This window comes from Crassostrea angulata, chromosome 3 (genome assembly GCF_025612915.1).
Source record: "Crassostrea angulata isolate pt1a10 chromosome 3, ASM2561291v2, whole genome shotgun sequence".
NCBI lineage: Eukaryota > Metazoa > Mollusca > Bivalvia > Ostreida > Ostreidae > Magallana > Magallana angulata.
Genome location: NC_069113.1, coordinates 36,209,326 through 36,226,340, shown reverse-complemented (window position 1 = coordinate 36,226,340; position 17,015 = coordinate 36,209,326). Strand labels below are relative to the sequence as shown.

The 17,015-nt window shown below is 35.6% G+C and overlaps 2 protein-coding genes across 14 annotated transcripts in view; both read left to right on the top strand.

Moving 5' to 3' along the window:
- The window catches only part of LOC128178794 (amyloid-beta A4 precursor protein-binding family A member 1-like), a 36,434-nt gene extending 34,446 nt beyond the window's left edge, over window positions 1–1,988 (top strand). For all 12 annotated transcript variants that reach the window (XM_052846152.1, XM_052846151.1, XM_052846150.1 and 9 more), the window contains one exon: window positions 167–1,988. In XM_052846152.1, the coding sequence (XP_052702112.1) occupies window positions 167–238 (72 nt within the window). In that variant the 3' untranslated portion in view covers window positions 239–1,988. The remainder of the gene's footprint in view (window positions 1–166) is intronic.
- An 11,269-nt stretch (window positions 1,989–13,257) lies between these two features.
- LOC128178796 (uncharacterized) overlaps window positions 13,258–17,015 on the top strand; it is a 48,299-nt gene continuing 44,541 nt past the window's right edge. For both annotated transcript variants that reach the window (XM_052846155.1, XM_052846153.1), the window contains exon 1: window positions 13,258–13,300. In XM_052846155.1, the coding sequence (XP_052702115.1) occupies window positions 13,269–13,300 (32 nt within the window). In that variant the 5' untranslated portion in view covers window positions 13,258–13,268. The remainder of the gene's footprint in view (window positions 13,301–17,015) is intronic.

The window sequence follows — 17,015 nt, the reverse complement described above, 5'->3', positions numbered from 1 at the left end:
TATTGATTTTTACCCCATTAAGCATATATTCAACACAATCCACACTTTTACTTTTGAACTTGTCAGACCTTAATTACTCATAATCATATGATATCTTTGATTTATAAATGCCAGTTATGCAGGTTAATTATTAAAAATTACATCATTGTTTATTTTTTTTTTGCAGATTCACATGAAGACAATGCCCACCTCAATATATCGACTTCTAACGGGTCAGGAAACCCCTCACTATCAATAGCAGTAACCCTGTAGTCAGTTCATCTGTTCATCTCCATGATATTCCAGATAGCACTCAGTGTGCTAAGTTAGACATCCAGCATTCCTCCAAATAGTTCTACAGGTTGAGAACTGTTCCAGAAAGACTTGTGCTCTTGACCTAAACATAGGTGATGGTTTTATCGAAAAGTTTTGGTTGCTTTTGATGTGTGTACTGTGTGCTTGTTTTTCAACTCGCATATAAAGTTGTTTCTGGTCGCAGGCTGCAACAACTTATGGAAGAAACAAGAATCTCACATTCTGTCAGATCATGAATCGTGTATCTCAAAATGTGTTTATAATGTTTAAGTATTTCTTGTGATATTTTGAAATTGGCATTGTATGTTGCGGTGCAATATCACAGCATGATGCAGTAATATATTGTCAAAACAGTGGCATTGCTCTGTGGAAGTTGTGTTTTTATTTATTTTGATTTATGTTTTAACATGCTGCTTTCATTTGAAATCCATTCCTGTGAATATAGCCATAATTTGTAACAGTGCTCAGTGACATTTATGGGTTTTCTTTTTAAGATATAAGTTGCAACAACATGTAAATGTATAAAAAGTGCTGTAACATAAAGATGTTTCTTGCACATTTTGCTTTATAAAATTTGTATCAACATTTCCATTACTAACATTTGAAATATACATATGCAGCTTGACAATGAATGTGCATTTCATAAGCCTCAACAAAAATGTGACTTCATTGAAAAATATCAAGTATTATTTTCTGTTTTGGTGAGAAATGGTTGTACAAAAGTTGTAGGAATGTGTGTACTTCTAAATGAGAGAGGTATGATACATGTACTTCACATATTAAAATTAATAACATATTCAAGTATACTTTAATAGATATACATATAATAGTATTTGTTTTTCAAAAATCAAATCAGAGATTTAGACACAAAGTTTCTCTATATAGCTAAGAGTAGATCAGTAGTGTCATTAAGTTAAAATAAGATTCACTAGTATATCCTAAGCTGTTATAGATATACATACTTTTAGTACATTTTGAAGCAAGAGCTTTAATTCTTATGTATCTAATTCTGTGTATCTTCCAGTAATTGTTTTTAAACTAAGGGAAACTTTTTATACTTATGTACAAAGCAATAATTAAGAGTGATATATGAACTGTGTATACTACTATATATCTAGTCATCAAGATAATGTACGCATCATAATATGTGATATGGTTTTTATGTATAAGAGGAATTTATTGTGACTTGAATGTGAGATAAAGGGGAAAATAATAAATGCTGTAATCCTGAAGCAGATATGACATTATTGTAGACTTAATTTTTTGAAAATGACTGGTATTGTTGCTTTTTATCTATAATGAAGAATTAATTTTGATGGATATTAAAGTATTGTATTATAAAAACTGTAGGTACAATTTAAAAAATGCTATTAATATTTTTATCTTTCAAAATATTGGTAGTTAATGGATATATCTTTAATGTGTAAACATATCAATTAAAAAATGCTTCTTTTAAACCTTTTTGAAAATAGAAAAATCTTTGCCATAACAACATGTACAACAAGAATCTGTAGCCTGGAATTTGATAAAAATCTTGAAAACAGAATTTTATAAGTCATAAATATCGATTGTATAAGTCATATGGATTTAGAAAAAAAGAACTGATGATAAATTGTAAGAAAGTTGTTTGTGTGATGTGTATGATAAAATTGTTTGTGTTTTGTATACAAATCAATAAATACTTCAAGAACTTTTTTAATTGTTGGTTTTTTTTATAGTAGTATTTTAAAAGATGAAAAACCCAAAACTAGAAACAGCAAGCTGTGAGATGTTTGTGTTTATCAAAGTGTGATTTTTTTTGTGTTATAAAAATATAAGTTTGGTTTTATTTTCTTGCGTATATTTTGCCTTCTTTTAAGATATCTGGTCAAAGGTCAATATTCGGTCCCCTTTAAAAGGTACATTTATTTATTAAGAATTATTGATGAAAAAATGGTACGTTTTAAAAAAATATTTCTTCTCAAAACCAATTGACTGGACAAGCTGTAACTTTTATGGAATCATCCTTAGGTTGTATAGATTCAACTTTGTTTAAATCATGATCCCCGGGGGTAGGGATGAACCACAATAGGGGTGGGACAAAATTTTAAATAAACATATAGAGAGAAAATTTTTATCGAAAACCAATTGGCCAGACTAGCTGTAGCCTGTGTTAATCATTTTCAGATAGTGTAGCTTCAAAGAAGATGGGTGAATAAGGCGTGTAAAATGCCTATATAAGGAATGATTAGATACTGCAAAATTAAAATATCAATAAAACTGATTTTTTTTTAAAATGATTAAAAACAATGTATATTTAATGTAACATAGGTTTGTAACCCTTAAATAATTCAAATACTTGCAATAGGTTGATTTAAAACCTCCAAATAATGTCAATTTTATAACTTCAATGCCTTTTATCTTATAGCTCCATATTTTTGTCATAGTCTAAATGCGGTTTAATGGAATTTAAACTGGTTTTAATAAATAAAAATGTGGAAAGATGACCCACTATACATTAAAAATACCATTTTGTAGCCCAGCAATTGAACGTTTTAGAATAATAATGCAAGTCCGTAAATTCGTGGCCAATGTCTCATACAGAATTTAAACAACACACTTTGTTGTGAATGAAATGGCTCAGTGGTTAGAGCACCAGACACTAGGTAACTTTATATAACTTGTGTTTTTAGGTTGTGGGTTCGATACCAAAAATTAAGATTTTTTTTTTATCGTTTTTTGAAATATTTCAAGCTGAATATAGTTAAAAATTACCCTTTTGTAAACTTGTATCATAGCATATCAAATATATTTAATTGAAAAAATATTAAATTTGAAATTGTATTTTACGACTAAACCAAATGGGCAGTTGCCCCATCTTATTCTTCCATCTTCTTTGTTCAAATTAGGATCCTTTTGGGGGGAAAGGAGGGGGGGGGGCACAAAAGGAAGGTCTATTTTAAAAACTTTAAAAATACACAGAGAAATTCATTCTATTCAATAACTCTATATTCTATAACTTGTGTGGAAGAATTGTTAGACAGATTCAAGTTTTTTTCAAATGGTCCCCGGGAGTAGAATGTGACTACATTGGGGCGGGATGGGTAAATTGTTGAATTTGTTTTTTGAATTCCTGGGGGCAGATGACAGACCGAAAGGAAGGACATTGCATTGGTATTGTCTTCCTGCTACAGAAAGCGGAGAAATTTTAGATGTGTATATTAATTGACACGAAAAAGTATGCATCTTTCAAGTCTAGAGGAACTGTCCAATCTTAGGGGTTTAGCGCCTCTTTAATAGACTTCAAGGTCAGCATCTTGAATTTCTTTCGTTTTAGAAATCTGTTTTAGAAATCTGTTTAATTCTTCAGATTCAAAATTGGACGCAATTTACCGGGCCTTTTGGGAGAAAAGTTGTTCTTGAAAAAAGTAAACGTTTTTCTTGCCTTTGCACTATCTCTGTAAGTGTTGATGCTCCAATAAAAAATCTACCTCTTTGAAGTGATATGCGTAAATATTTCATTTTTGTGTAACCTGAGTCTCGCAAGTGACCTTTTGCTTTCTGTTTTCGTCCGTCCCTCGTGCGTTAACATTTGATCATTATCTAATAAAATGTTTGTGTATTTTTGCCTTCATACGGAACATACCCGCTATGTAAATACAGTCGTCTACGTAATGTGTCTATACAAATATATTTTATATGACTCTTCATCAGGTGTTATGAGTATTTAAAGGTCCTTTCCACGTTCGATAAAAACCCCGCATATCTGTGCACAACACCCTTTATATATATATTTGATTTATTCAATGAAAAATGACAGTTAATTCATATTTGTTCTTTAGATTAATATGTTTAACATATACATCTTCAATTTTAAATAAACAGTCTCTCGAAACCATAAACCACAGTCCAGAAATACCTTCTTACACATATTAGCTGAGGGGTGTAAATACACAATTTGCAGTCTTATAGCATATTGTGAATTTTGTTTTTACGCTGTAATTTTTGAGATATTTTATTTACACTCTCCTAATTTACAATACGACATATCTACACATACCCAGTAATCTATACGATATAACAATAGGCTAACACTATTAAATTATCTAAAGAGAAAAGTTTATAACAGCGATGTTTTTTGTTTCAGTTCATTTTTCTATCATTCCTTATTTGAGTGCATGTGTACTTTAGAAACGTTAGTGGTTTGCGACTGCATGTACATGCATTTACGTGCAAATGTAGCGATTGGTGGAAACCTACAGCGACCTCAGAAAAATTACGGACTTGACGAAATAATCATGATGATGTCAGACTCTAGACAATTTGGCTTCTCATTCCTGTATAATGCTATAGTACATGTCTCTATCTATGTCCATCCTGAAAACCAGTATTTATCCGTAGTTTATTTTGTTTTAAAAATGTACTGTTATGATATTTTTGACTGTTACTATGAACATCGAAGATAACCAGGATTGAAAACAATCGTATTTTTTTTAGAAATAAAAAGTTCTGCTTAATGAAATATTTAGCAACCTAACTTGTACAGGATGGCAACAATGTAATTTTTCTTAAAACTAAAGCTCTTTCTGCTTTCAATAATGTTCATGCCAACTTCATGGGTAGGTAATAGGCTCAGATCCTCCCTTTTAGAGTATAACATTTCGTTTCTGAAATTGGTCTGTATGGTTCTCCAGAAATGCCCAATAAGCCTTAAGTTTATTAACACACTCAACGAAAAAGTGTATAAAAATACCATGTAGATTTATTTAAATCGCATAAAGCAAGTTCTAGTTCAAAGTTAAAAACTTTGTAATTTTCAACAAGGTCATTTTTTCAACGAGTAAAGGCCAGAGTTTAAGAAGAAAATTCAAGCTATTGAAAAATGACTGCGGGTATAAATTAAAGGCTTTTGGTCTTAATTTTCTCCGTCTCCGAACTGCATTGTCAAGTCTTTCTTAGAAACTTTTATTAGGTCTCGCACGCAGTACAACTTAATTTTCCGCTGTAGTTAGCTATTTTGATAAGTCGTCCAGGAAACGTGTCTTGAGGAAAGAACGACCTAATCTTCTTCAAAGAGTTCATACTTTAAGAGACACCAGTGACTTGCCCATGCCCGGCCCTTCTCCTATCAGCATAATCAGTTCTATAGGTCTAGAAACTGAACAACAGGAGAAAGCTACCTCGGGGAGATGATACTCGTCAGCATGGGAAGGCAGTTCATCTAGGGGAAGGAAAACCCTGATCACAAACCTCCGCTGTCTTGCGGCAATATCGAATACTGGAAAAGGCTTCAGGAGTAAAGCTCGAGGAAAATCCGGAGATGGAGTCCCTAAGGCAGTCCAGCGCTATCACGAACGCTTCACCGGCAACTCCTGCGACGGCACTAGTGCCAAACTGTAGCAACCTGTTGCTCCTTTGGGTCTACTAGTGACGGGGAGAGGGGGACCTCCTGCATGGGCAACAGCCTGTCCTCCATATTTACCGCCCTGGCTTGTATCCTACCATCTGGAGAGGACACTCCAGTCTCTCTTTTAGTGTGGACACAACACGGAGAGCAGCAGTTACCGGTTATAAGCCGCAGCTTGATTGGCGTAAAGCTTTGGCGCCAGGTGTTGTTCCCGACGGTGGGAGAGACCGTCGTGTCTCACTGGACAGTTACCGCCCGCCTCAAGCTTGGCAGTCCCCAGTCAATAAGGTACTGTCCCGCCACAGTCTGCTTTCTTAATGGGATGCATGGGGATTAGGAATGCTCCGAACTGTAGACTGTAATATACCAAGCAACAAACATATACAAAGAAAGAGACTAGCTCTTAAACTGGGAAGCTGGAATGTCCGGACAATGTTGACGGGACTTTCCAACGATATGCAGGATATAGACGGCACGCGCAAGACAGCAGTCATAAACAACGAACTCCTTCGACAAAGCGTAGATATCGCTGCTCTTCAGGAAACTAGGCTGACAGACTCTGGTAGGTTGAAGGAAAAGGACTACACCTTCTTCTGGAAGGAAAAACACTCTGATGAGCCAAGAGAGCGCGGTGTAGGCTTTGCAGTCAAAAACAGCCTACTGAGTACGGTAGAACCAGATGGCGAAGGCTCAGAACGACTTATTACCCTTCGCCTAAATACCACCACAGGTCCAATCACCCTTGTTAGTGTTTATGCACCAACACTGACGTCACCTTCAGAAACAAAAGACCTGTTCTACGAGAAGCTGTCATCAGTCATAAGGAACATCCCTGACAAAGAGCAGCTCATTCTTTTGGGAGACTTCAACGCCAGAGTCGGTGCAGACAATGACTCGTGGCCATCATGCCTTGGTAAGTTCGGTGTAGGCAAAATGAACGAGAACGGCCAACGTTTGCTTGAACTATGCACTTACTACAACCTGTGCATAACTAACTCGTTCTTTATGACCAAACCTCAGCACAAAGTGTCTTGGAGACACCCCCGATCAAAACACTGGCACCAACTAGACCTCATCATAGTCCGACGTTCTTCTATAAAGTGTGTTCTACACACGCGTTCCTATCATAGAGCTGATTGCGATACTGACCACTCTTTAGTGTGCTGTAAAATTAGGATGCAACCAAAAAAATTCCACTGTTCACGGAAACAGGGCATTCCTCGCATCAACGTCAGCAACATGTCGCAACCCAAACTCACTCAGAAGTTTGCAGAAACCTTTGAGCAGGAACTGGAGTTCATACAAAAAGGGACCTCAACCGAGGAAAGGTGGGGAACCTTGAGGGACATCATACATAGCACTTCCCTGGAAGCCTTTGGTAAAAGAACAACAAAGACAATAGACTGGTTCGAGGCAAAGTCCTCTGTGATGATTCCTGCCATAGAATCCAAACGTATAGCTTTGGCGAAATATAAAAGAACACCAAGTCAGAAGAACCTTCTGACTCTAAGAGCTGTCAGAGGAAAAGTCCAGCGGATGGCTAGACTCTGCGCAAATGAATACTGGCAAGAACTCAGCGAGACCATCCAGACAGCCGCTATATCTGGTAACGCAAGAGGCATGTACGATGGTATTAAAAGAGCCATAGGACCAACTCAGTGCAAAACAGCCCCCCTCAAGTCATCATCTGGCGTAGTACTCTCAGACAAAAACCAACAAATGGAGAGATGGGTTGAACACTACACAGACCTGTACTCTACTCAGAACACTGTGACTGTCTCAGCCCTGGACGCCATTGAGTGCCTGCCAACCATGGATGAACTTGATGTAGAACCAACATTAGAAGAACTAAGTAAGGCTATTGACAACCTGGCCTCAGGAAAAGCTCCTGGTAACGATGGAATCCCTCCAGACTTGCTTAAACAGTACAAGAGCTCCCTGTTGTCACCCCTACATAAGGTTCTATGTGAGTGCTGGGAAGATGGGAGCGTGCCACAAGACATGAGGGATGCAAAGATCGTCACCTTCTACAAAAACAAGGGAGAAAGAAGCGACTGCAACAACTATAGAGGCAACTCCCTCTTACGCATAGTCGGCAAAGTGTTTGCTCGAGTGATCTTGATTAGATTGCAGAAGCTGGCTGATCGTGTATACCCAATCACAGTGCGGCTTTCGCTCAAAGAGGTCTACGATCGACATGATCTTCTCTCTTAGGCAGCTTCAAGAAAAATGCAGAGAACAACAGATGCCGCTATACATCTCCTTCATTGACCTGACCAAAGCGTTCGACCTAGTCAGTAGAGATGGACTCTTCAAGATTCTCCCAAAAATTGGATGCCCTCCAAAACTGCTGAGCCTAGTGACATCATTCCACGTGGATATAAAGGGGACAGTACAGTTTAACGGTAGTTCCTCGGAGCCATTCAGCATCAATAGCGGTGTCAAACAAGGCTGTGTCCTCGCCCACGCTGTTTGGTATCTTTTTTGCCATGCTCCTCAAACATGCATTTGGTGCACCGACTGAAGGAATCTACCTACGTACCAGGTCAGATGGTAATCTGTTCAACCTCTCTCGCTTTAAACCAAAAACTAAAGTCCGCGATAGACTCATCCGGGACATGATATTTGCCGACGATGCAGCAGTTGTCACCCACACCCAGGAAGAACTGCAAACGTTGATGAACTGCTTTTCAATGGCCTGTGAGGATTTTTGGCTTGACTATTAGCCTAAAGAAAACAAACGTTCTAAGCCAGGATACTTCCACAGCTATAGCCATCGACGACTACCAACTGGACGTCGTCCACCAGTTCACGTACCTGGGATCTACCATTACTGACAACCTTTCCTCGGATGTTGAGCTAGATAAGAGGATCGGAAAGGCTACATCCACTCTTGCTCGACTTTCAAAAAGAGTTTGGACAAACCCCACACTGAAAACTAGTACCAAAATGGCAGTATACAACGCATGCATAATCAGCACCTTGCAGTACAGTAGCGAGTCGTGGACAACGTATTCCAGGCAGGAAAGAAGGCTCAACACCTTTCATCTGCGATGTCTGCACCGCATCCTGGGCATTTCATGGCAGGACAAGGTGCCTAACACCGAAGTCCTGTCTCGGGCGAACCTTCCAAGCATGTTCACTATGCTTTGACAGCGCAGGTTACGCTGGCTCGGGCATGTGCGTCGAATGGATGACGGACGTATTCCCATGGACATCTTGTATGGAGAATTGAGATCTGGAAAACGAAGCACTGGGCGCCTACACCTTCCATTCAAGTCGAAAAAGAGACATGAAGGCCCTTGATATTGACGTGCGATCTTGGGAAGACCTAGCAGCAGATCGACCCAGATGGAGGTCCACACTACTTAGACAGACCAAGTCAAGAGAAGAAAAGCTTGTGCATGCAGCAGAAAACAAACGCACACAACTAAAGAAGCGCCTAAAGATCAGAAATCATTCACAGATGTGACTCTTGCGGAAAAGAATGTCTCTCCCGTATAGGACTATTCAGCCGCAAACGTTGCTGTCAGAGAAAGACAAAATAGGATACAATATCCCATGGTCGTCTGCGACCGATGGAGGCCTACTACTGGTCTTAGTTTTCAACGTAAGAAAAGCACCACGGGATCAATATTTCAATCTTAAACCCGGGTCAGTATCGTTACAACAGAAGTTATAATGCCCATGTGAGTTTTTGATTTGTGAATTTTAAGTTTCTAATTTTTCGAACCAAACACAAATGTTTATTACATTTTAGATAAATCCTAGTAGCTGAATAGAGGGTGTTTTACTAATTCCTTTTTATGTCGAAAGTAAGAAATAGCCAAAACGAAAGCTAGATGTATAGTTATGTGTTTTATTGAATAGAAGCTTACACATATGAGTGCTAAAACACCTACATTTTACGCCATTCTAAGAAAAAAAATTCAGAAACTAGCTGTATTTCGCTAAATTATTACCCAAATTAGAATCGTTTCCCTTCCTTACCCCGCTGCTGTGTAAGATAAGCTTATTTCGCTCTGAGTTGGCGCAATTCTAATGTTCATAGATAATCTGATTAGAAAATAACTTATAAACGCAATTGTGGATTTAATTTTTGATACTTTTGCATATATAGCCCTTGTTTCGAGCAAGGTCATTTTCGACAATATAACAAAGAGAATTTCATCATCAGGTCTATCTTTTCTTCATATAGAAATTGATTCAGAAGTTATCGTAAAGGTGGTATTCATAGTATTTTTTTTATATGTTTACACAAGTGTCTCTAATAGAAAATTCATTGTAGGTTGCTACATGTACATACCCTCTCTCTCTCTCTCTCTCTCTCTCTCTCTCTCTCTCTCTTGGTGTCGTCTAAGATGCATATATTGCATATGAGATTAGCCATTGTTTAGAGTCTATTATAAGCACCTTTTTATTGATGTACATATAATCTACGAGGGTTGTTCGGAAATTATTGAGACAACACAAATATCTCTCTTTCTAAGCGGCGGATTTTAATGAAAATTGGTATGAACATTGAAGAAACATAACCGAATAAATGATCTAAGTAATGCTACAAAATAATTAATAGTTTGTTTATGACAATACATAAACAAGTCTGTGGTCGGGGTACCCGGCGCAGGCACACACTCGGAGTTAAAAAAAAAGTTAAACATCTTTATTTTAAGTGTTGTTAGACTTACAATTCTTGATGAAAGAAATCAAATTATGTATGTTCATTTTGCTCTTTATTGTGACTAACTTTTGTGTAAGTTTTACTGGTGTATGGCTTAAAATGCAAGAAGAGTACTTATATATTTACCAAGCAATTGAAATCTGACTGAGATGGTTCATTGAATTTTGACGTCAAGGCGGCGCAGCGAATACACATGAAATTGGTGTGAACCTCGGAAAAAGACATTTTGGGCCAAGAAGTTGCCTAAATAAAAACTATACGATGGAAAAGGGTCAAAAGCTTCAGTAAGTCGAGTTTTTTTTCAACTGATTGTTTAACTAGACTTAAAAACAAAGGGACTAAATACATGTATCAAGTACTTATTTTTTCACACAAACTGATTTTAACAGTTAAAAGATATATACAAATTGATACACAAACTGATTTTAACAGTTAAAAGATATATAAAATTGATTGTAAGAGCAATTTCACAGTAAGTTTACTTTTGGGAAGAAATAACTTGGTTTTTTCACAAAAAATCAAAAATGGAAAATATATTAAACTGTTGCAATTTTAAATTAAAAAGAAAAGAAGAAAAATGAAGATTTTTTTATGTTTTCCTTTCGTTTGTAAGGTGTTCTAAAAAATGGGGCCAAGGAAAAACTTGAAAGTAACATTGCGATGATTTTGTGGTTGCGCCGGGTCATTGGATTTAGGTAAGTTTGTTAGCTTACCAGGAATACACAAATGATGTCATCAACTTCAACATTTTTACGATAATAATGGACATCCTGGTTTATATCCTGGTGAAATTTCAATGATTTATCTTATTACACAAGGAAGTTAGAGTAAATGTCTCAATAATTTCCGAACAACCCTCGTATTAGCTGGGTGAGATGCTTACCTTTATAATAAATTCAATTTTCCTGCCAGTAGGATTTTTAGAACTCCTTAACGGTAGTAAAATATTTTCTATGAATGAAATTCTGATTTTAAAGTATCTTTTTAAAAAAGCCTTGGGAAAAGTAAAAATGTTTTAACCGACGTTCTTGTAATAATAACCTCTACCAGTCGCCATACTTTGTTAAGGGAAAGGAACTATGCACACCGTTTCATTATTAAATCAGTCATGCTTTTGGTATTCAGCTATCTATTAATAGATTATCGCTGTAGTGTTATCAGTTTGGAGGTGGGGTCTGCTTCCTTATATGCTTAATTGCCGTCCGTGTGGATATTCAACTACGTCAACCCCGGTCTTCCAAGGGGTTCTAAATATAGAACAGGTTGATATAACGAGGGAGCCGTTTTTTAAGGTATGATAAAAAAGCATAAAAAAGACTTTTTTGATTTGAATTACAAATCAGAATTATCTTTGTAATTTCGTAAATAATGTTTAAATATTAACAGCCTAAGTAAAATGACGTAAAAGATATGATTTTCCAACTACTTTTCAATGAATGAATTCTACTATCATTTCCGTTCTTTATATTTTGACGTAAATCTTTGATCTATACAGTGGATTATTGATACATATTATGAATTAATCCCAATAACTAATAGATCAAGATACACACATATTTGAATGTGTTGTTGAATAATTAATATGTGTTACTATTTCTGTGTATTTGTGTTCATAAACGGTTGTTTGACTTTGTGTGTGTCGGTGTGTGTGTATGTGTGTGAATAACAATAATGACAGTGTATGCTCTCAAATTCAGTACAGTTTCCCCAGTACGGCAGTTCTATAAACCAGGTCCTTTAAGAAAGGAAAAGTTGGGATCAGCTAGGTCAATTTATATTCATATACATATCATAAATAAATAATTACCATTAATCTATTAATTGTGTACAGATCCGAGATATTTGTGCATGCATATGCTCAAGACTTCTGTGTATATAGTAACTAAGTGACGAGGACATGTACCAGGGTATATATTAATTATTTGCAGAGAGATGAAGATAAAATTGACACTTTTACAAACTAGTACTGGATCCCAATAGTTTATTAACAACACAAAGTATCAAAAATAATTAAACGATTAAGGTCCTTTCGGAAAATATAAGAATTTTTGCTTGAAGAAGAAAAATAAATATAACTATAGTATATAATTATAATATAATATGATATAATATAGTATATAATTACTGCGTGTACTGTCATGTCGTAAATGTGGAATTTATCCGTTGGCAGAGAAAACAAAATTACAACTGCCACCGATTAAATTCAAAATTTTCAACATTAACTTTTCAATTAAAATTTTTTTTAATGAATGCTGATAATACAGATAGGAGGAAACGAAAGAGAATGTAAAGGGAGATTCAGGAATTAGTGAAACAAGGAGATTATTTCTTCGGCTTTTTTAACACTATCTCCCCCTCTTTTGTTTACCACACGTGTAACAACTTAAGGAAATTAGGAAACCTGCAAATGTGTAACTAAGATGCTGATTATTATCATAGAAACCAGCCTAAGATCTCTTGTAAAGCGTTCTAATAATCTATTTATTATATATCATTGACTTAACAAAAAAAAGTTTTAGAACCATTTTATATTAACAAGACCTTGGACTTTCGCTGAGATGTAAATAACTATCTTTTTTGCGTCAAAACAAAATAAAAATGACGCTGGTTTCTAGTGAAATATGCACAGATCGTGTGGTCTTGGCTCAAAAGCCAGAAAAATCTTGTTTATTTCAAAGAGCCATGACCGAGTGGCCAACAACGAAATAGACAGACACACATCACAATGCTGTTTGATTCAACCACTCAAAGTCCAAGCTCCCGGTTAAATTGTTTCATTTTCAACTGTTTAAAGAAAAGTTCTCTTATGAAAAATATTGCAAACATCTTATTTTTGTTACATATTTCCTTATTTTACGATTGGAGCATTAAAAGGAACATGCCCTAATCCACATTATAGCCCCTCGCATGAACCAACAAAACACCAATGCTGAAGAAAGGTAATGTCATTTATTTTAAAGGATGGCTAATTATCATGATTTCGAAAATAGAATTTATACAGCAAAGGGGGTCTTCCGCTTTCACAATATTTCAATAAAATTTGTTTGTTAAATCATACTCTCCAGTGTATCAAATTGCATTTTCAATTTGATGTTTTACAATTTAATTCTTTTTTAAAAACGTTACGAGGAAGTACTTAGGACATGAAAGAACAAGTGCACTTAAGCTATAGAGAATGGGCCCTTTTTCAGTGCCGTTTATATGTAGAAAATATCAACAAATTCCTTTTTTCTCGTAATAGTTAAGCACTCATGGATATATCTGATTTATATGCACGCTTAAAATTACCAAAATTAGCATACAATTCAAAAAAATTGAGGATTTTTAAATGCCTATAAATAATCTAAATCCGGAAAAACGATCCGAACCTACTTGAATTGTGTCTATTTAAATCAGAGGGAGGAGACATTTAAAGCAACATTGCTCTGTTGGTGGATCGATTGGCGCGTTTGCTGAATGATACTTTATGCATTATTTAACGTCTGAGAAAAAAATCGAATAAAGCTTTGAAGTTGCATACTACCTTAGTGACAAAAAACATTCCTGACCATACAAATATGATGGAAAGCGATCAAAACATGTCCATGTTTTACAGTGAGCACATTTGACAAACGTTTACCTGGATAGAAACCACCTGATTGTTTGAAATAATTTATTCCATGCGTGAGTTCAAACATGGGTCACGCAGGTAATAGCTTTCGCTTGCTATAGGAAAAACCTTAAAATTTTCATACGTTTTTCATTTTTTAGCTACCAGCCTAACCGAGTACAAACTTCTTACTTTCACAGGAGTTTACTAAATGTATAATGTGTATTTTGTCTTTTCCACAAGTTTGTACTCGGTTAGGCTGACAGTAAACAAAAGCTTTAAAATGAATGCCCGTCCTCGATTTACTATACAAAATCACGAATGTCTGCTGACCCCTGCTATGTTTTAAAGCTTCGTGCTTTTTATAAACAATAAATTCAGCGCTAAAACTTGTTAATTCTTATGGAATAGATATCAATAGATTATGTTAGGGGAAAAATATGCTTAATTTGATTCTTCATTTTTTCACTTTTTACCGGGGCCCATAAGTGCACTCGTCCTTTAAAATAAAAACAACACAATTGAAACTATTTCAATCATATAGAAAATCTTCTTTGCTTGCCAAGGTTTTCTGATACGCACTGCTTCTCACAAATCCTTGGCATATCGCGCTATCAAAAGTCGGGATTTTTCTTTTCGTCACGTGATCTCCTATCTTATTAAGAGGCCGTGCGATATACGTTCCTGGTGCAGAAATGGCAGCCTCTGTAGACATTGATATTGACAAGTTGGAATAACGTTTTAATGCCCAGTGTATTCAGTAAATAGGGATAATGTGAATTATTACCTAATCAAAGGGATTTTGTTGTTTTATTACAAATTAAATATTTGCGTCTATTTGGAACTGCCGGTCAATAGACTGCATCTATTAGACCGCCGGTCAATAGACTGTGATCTATTGGACCGGCAACGTATATCAGAACGCGTGTATGTTATATTGTTATACTTTCATGTTAAATACTGAAATCTGATTGGTTAAGACGCAGTTAATAATATTTACTATTACCCTCAGCGTTAGCAACGCACTTGGCAACGGGTAATATTAAAAAATGTTACATGCGCGAAAATTATGCGCGTACGGTTCGCTGTAGAATTCACGTTATTCCTATATAAAAGCAGTAAAATTTTCTTAAAATTTTTAAAAAAGACATTCAGTATAACAAAATAAATAGTGCCTGTTTGGGAGGATAACAGTTGAAATTGACACCCGCGTCGGTTGACAATGGTTTTCTCGGGGTGTCAATTTCAACTGTTACCCTCCCAAACAGGCACTATTTATATAATGTTACATCCTTTCTCAGGGAATGTATATTCCTTTACATAGACGCTGTTTTTAGTACTTGGTGAAACCAAATTCAATGTTATCAAAATGGAGTATCAAATAAGTTTTAATCAACAGTTTTAAAGCCTCATATAAGGTGAAAGACTATTTAAAATCTAATGGGTTCTTTGTGTAAACTAAAATTAAATCGAGATGTTGTAATGCATGCAACAAGTTTGGTGCATGTAAAACATGAAATTTTTGTTAGTATATTGCATAATGGCTTGAAAACCATCTGCAATATGCAAACTGTAAACCCGGAAAACTTAAAAAGGAATTAGGTAATAAAACAATTATTAAATGCTTGAACAGTCAATAGACCAGAATTTTTTCCCTTGGCCAACGGCCGAGGGCAATAGATCACACTGAGCTGTTCCCTGCACCTCGGGAAAAATATTCTGGTCTATTGACTGCTCAAGCATTAAATAATTGTATACTGTTACATATAGATCGAATTCATTCGAAAGGTGAAAAATTGTAGCAATAAACAGTTGGTAAATCCTCAATCTACGATTACGAGTGCATGCATCTGGTGTACTTGTTATTGCACCATTGAATGATATAGCGAACTACGTAGAAGCGATTGGTAAGCGTTAATTCCAGAAATGTTTTTATGTAATGTTTTAGTTGACCGTTGTCTAATAAGATCGTAGGTGGGCGGCGTTGAGACATTACCGCTCGTGACTTGGAGAGAGAGAGAGAGAGAGAGAGAGAGAGAGAGAGAGAGAGAGAGATTTTAGTAAATTATAGGTGATGCCGATGAAGAAATCATCATTAGTTATGAACTGGCAAACAAATTAAGATCTATATATTACATGTATATCCTTTATTGGTGTAACTTTAAAACGTTTTAAAGAACGATTTTGAAAATTTCTTTGGCCGTCGACAACAGTGTCTTCATGTACATGTATAAGAAAGACGTAACTAACCAACTTAAGTTTGGGAATACGGGTATTTAATATTATGAAATGCGAACGAATGATCAGTTATGATATATTCCAGGAAGATTCGGCATACTTTTATTAGAATACTACCGGTAATACTTATATGAAAAGCAGTTTCTTAAATAATCGTACTATCTTCGATGTTTTACATTACTTCATTCCAATATCTATATATGAACACCGTTCTTTGGTGAAAGACAAAACACAAAACATAAATTTATAGGATATACTTGACCTTGATTTGTCACTTTATAACTATTGTTCTCTCTCTCAAATTAAAGCTGCTTGGTCCGATTTTTTTGTAATTACAGTATCAAATTTTTTTTCATACAAATCATTTATCTTAGAAAGTTATGGACTTTCTCCTATTTACACCAGCAGAATCAGTCTCCTTTCAAAGTTAAAAATATTCAAAGTAAATAAAATAATTTCTCTTTGGGCAAACGAAAAAACAAACCAAAATGCATCACGGGAATGTTTGGAAAAGGAAACCGTTTGGTTTCGTCCCCCGAATGATTGGGGTTATTCAACCCGCATGCTATGCATCGATTGTAAAGAAAGCAAACTTTAGAAATATTAGCAAACAAAACGTACACATGTTTATTTGTAATTTGTCTGATCATTTCGACCTTTATTTAAAGCGATTTCAAATTAGTAATACAGCCATACCCGTCTCGTCGTCAGGGGTGAAATTTAACATGAGGCGAAATAACGCTGTACCTTTTAATGTCGTTTGTTTTTTTAGCAAATTTTGTACGTATTTTTCTTCATTACAATTTGGCATAATTGACGGGTAAAAC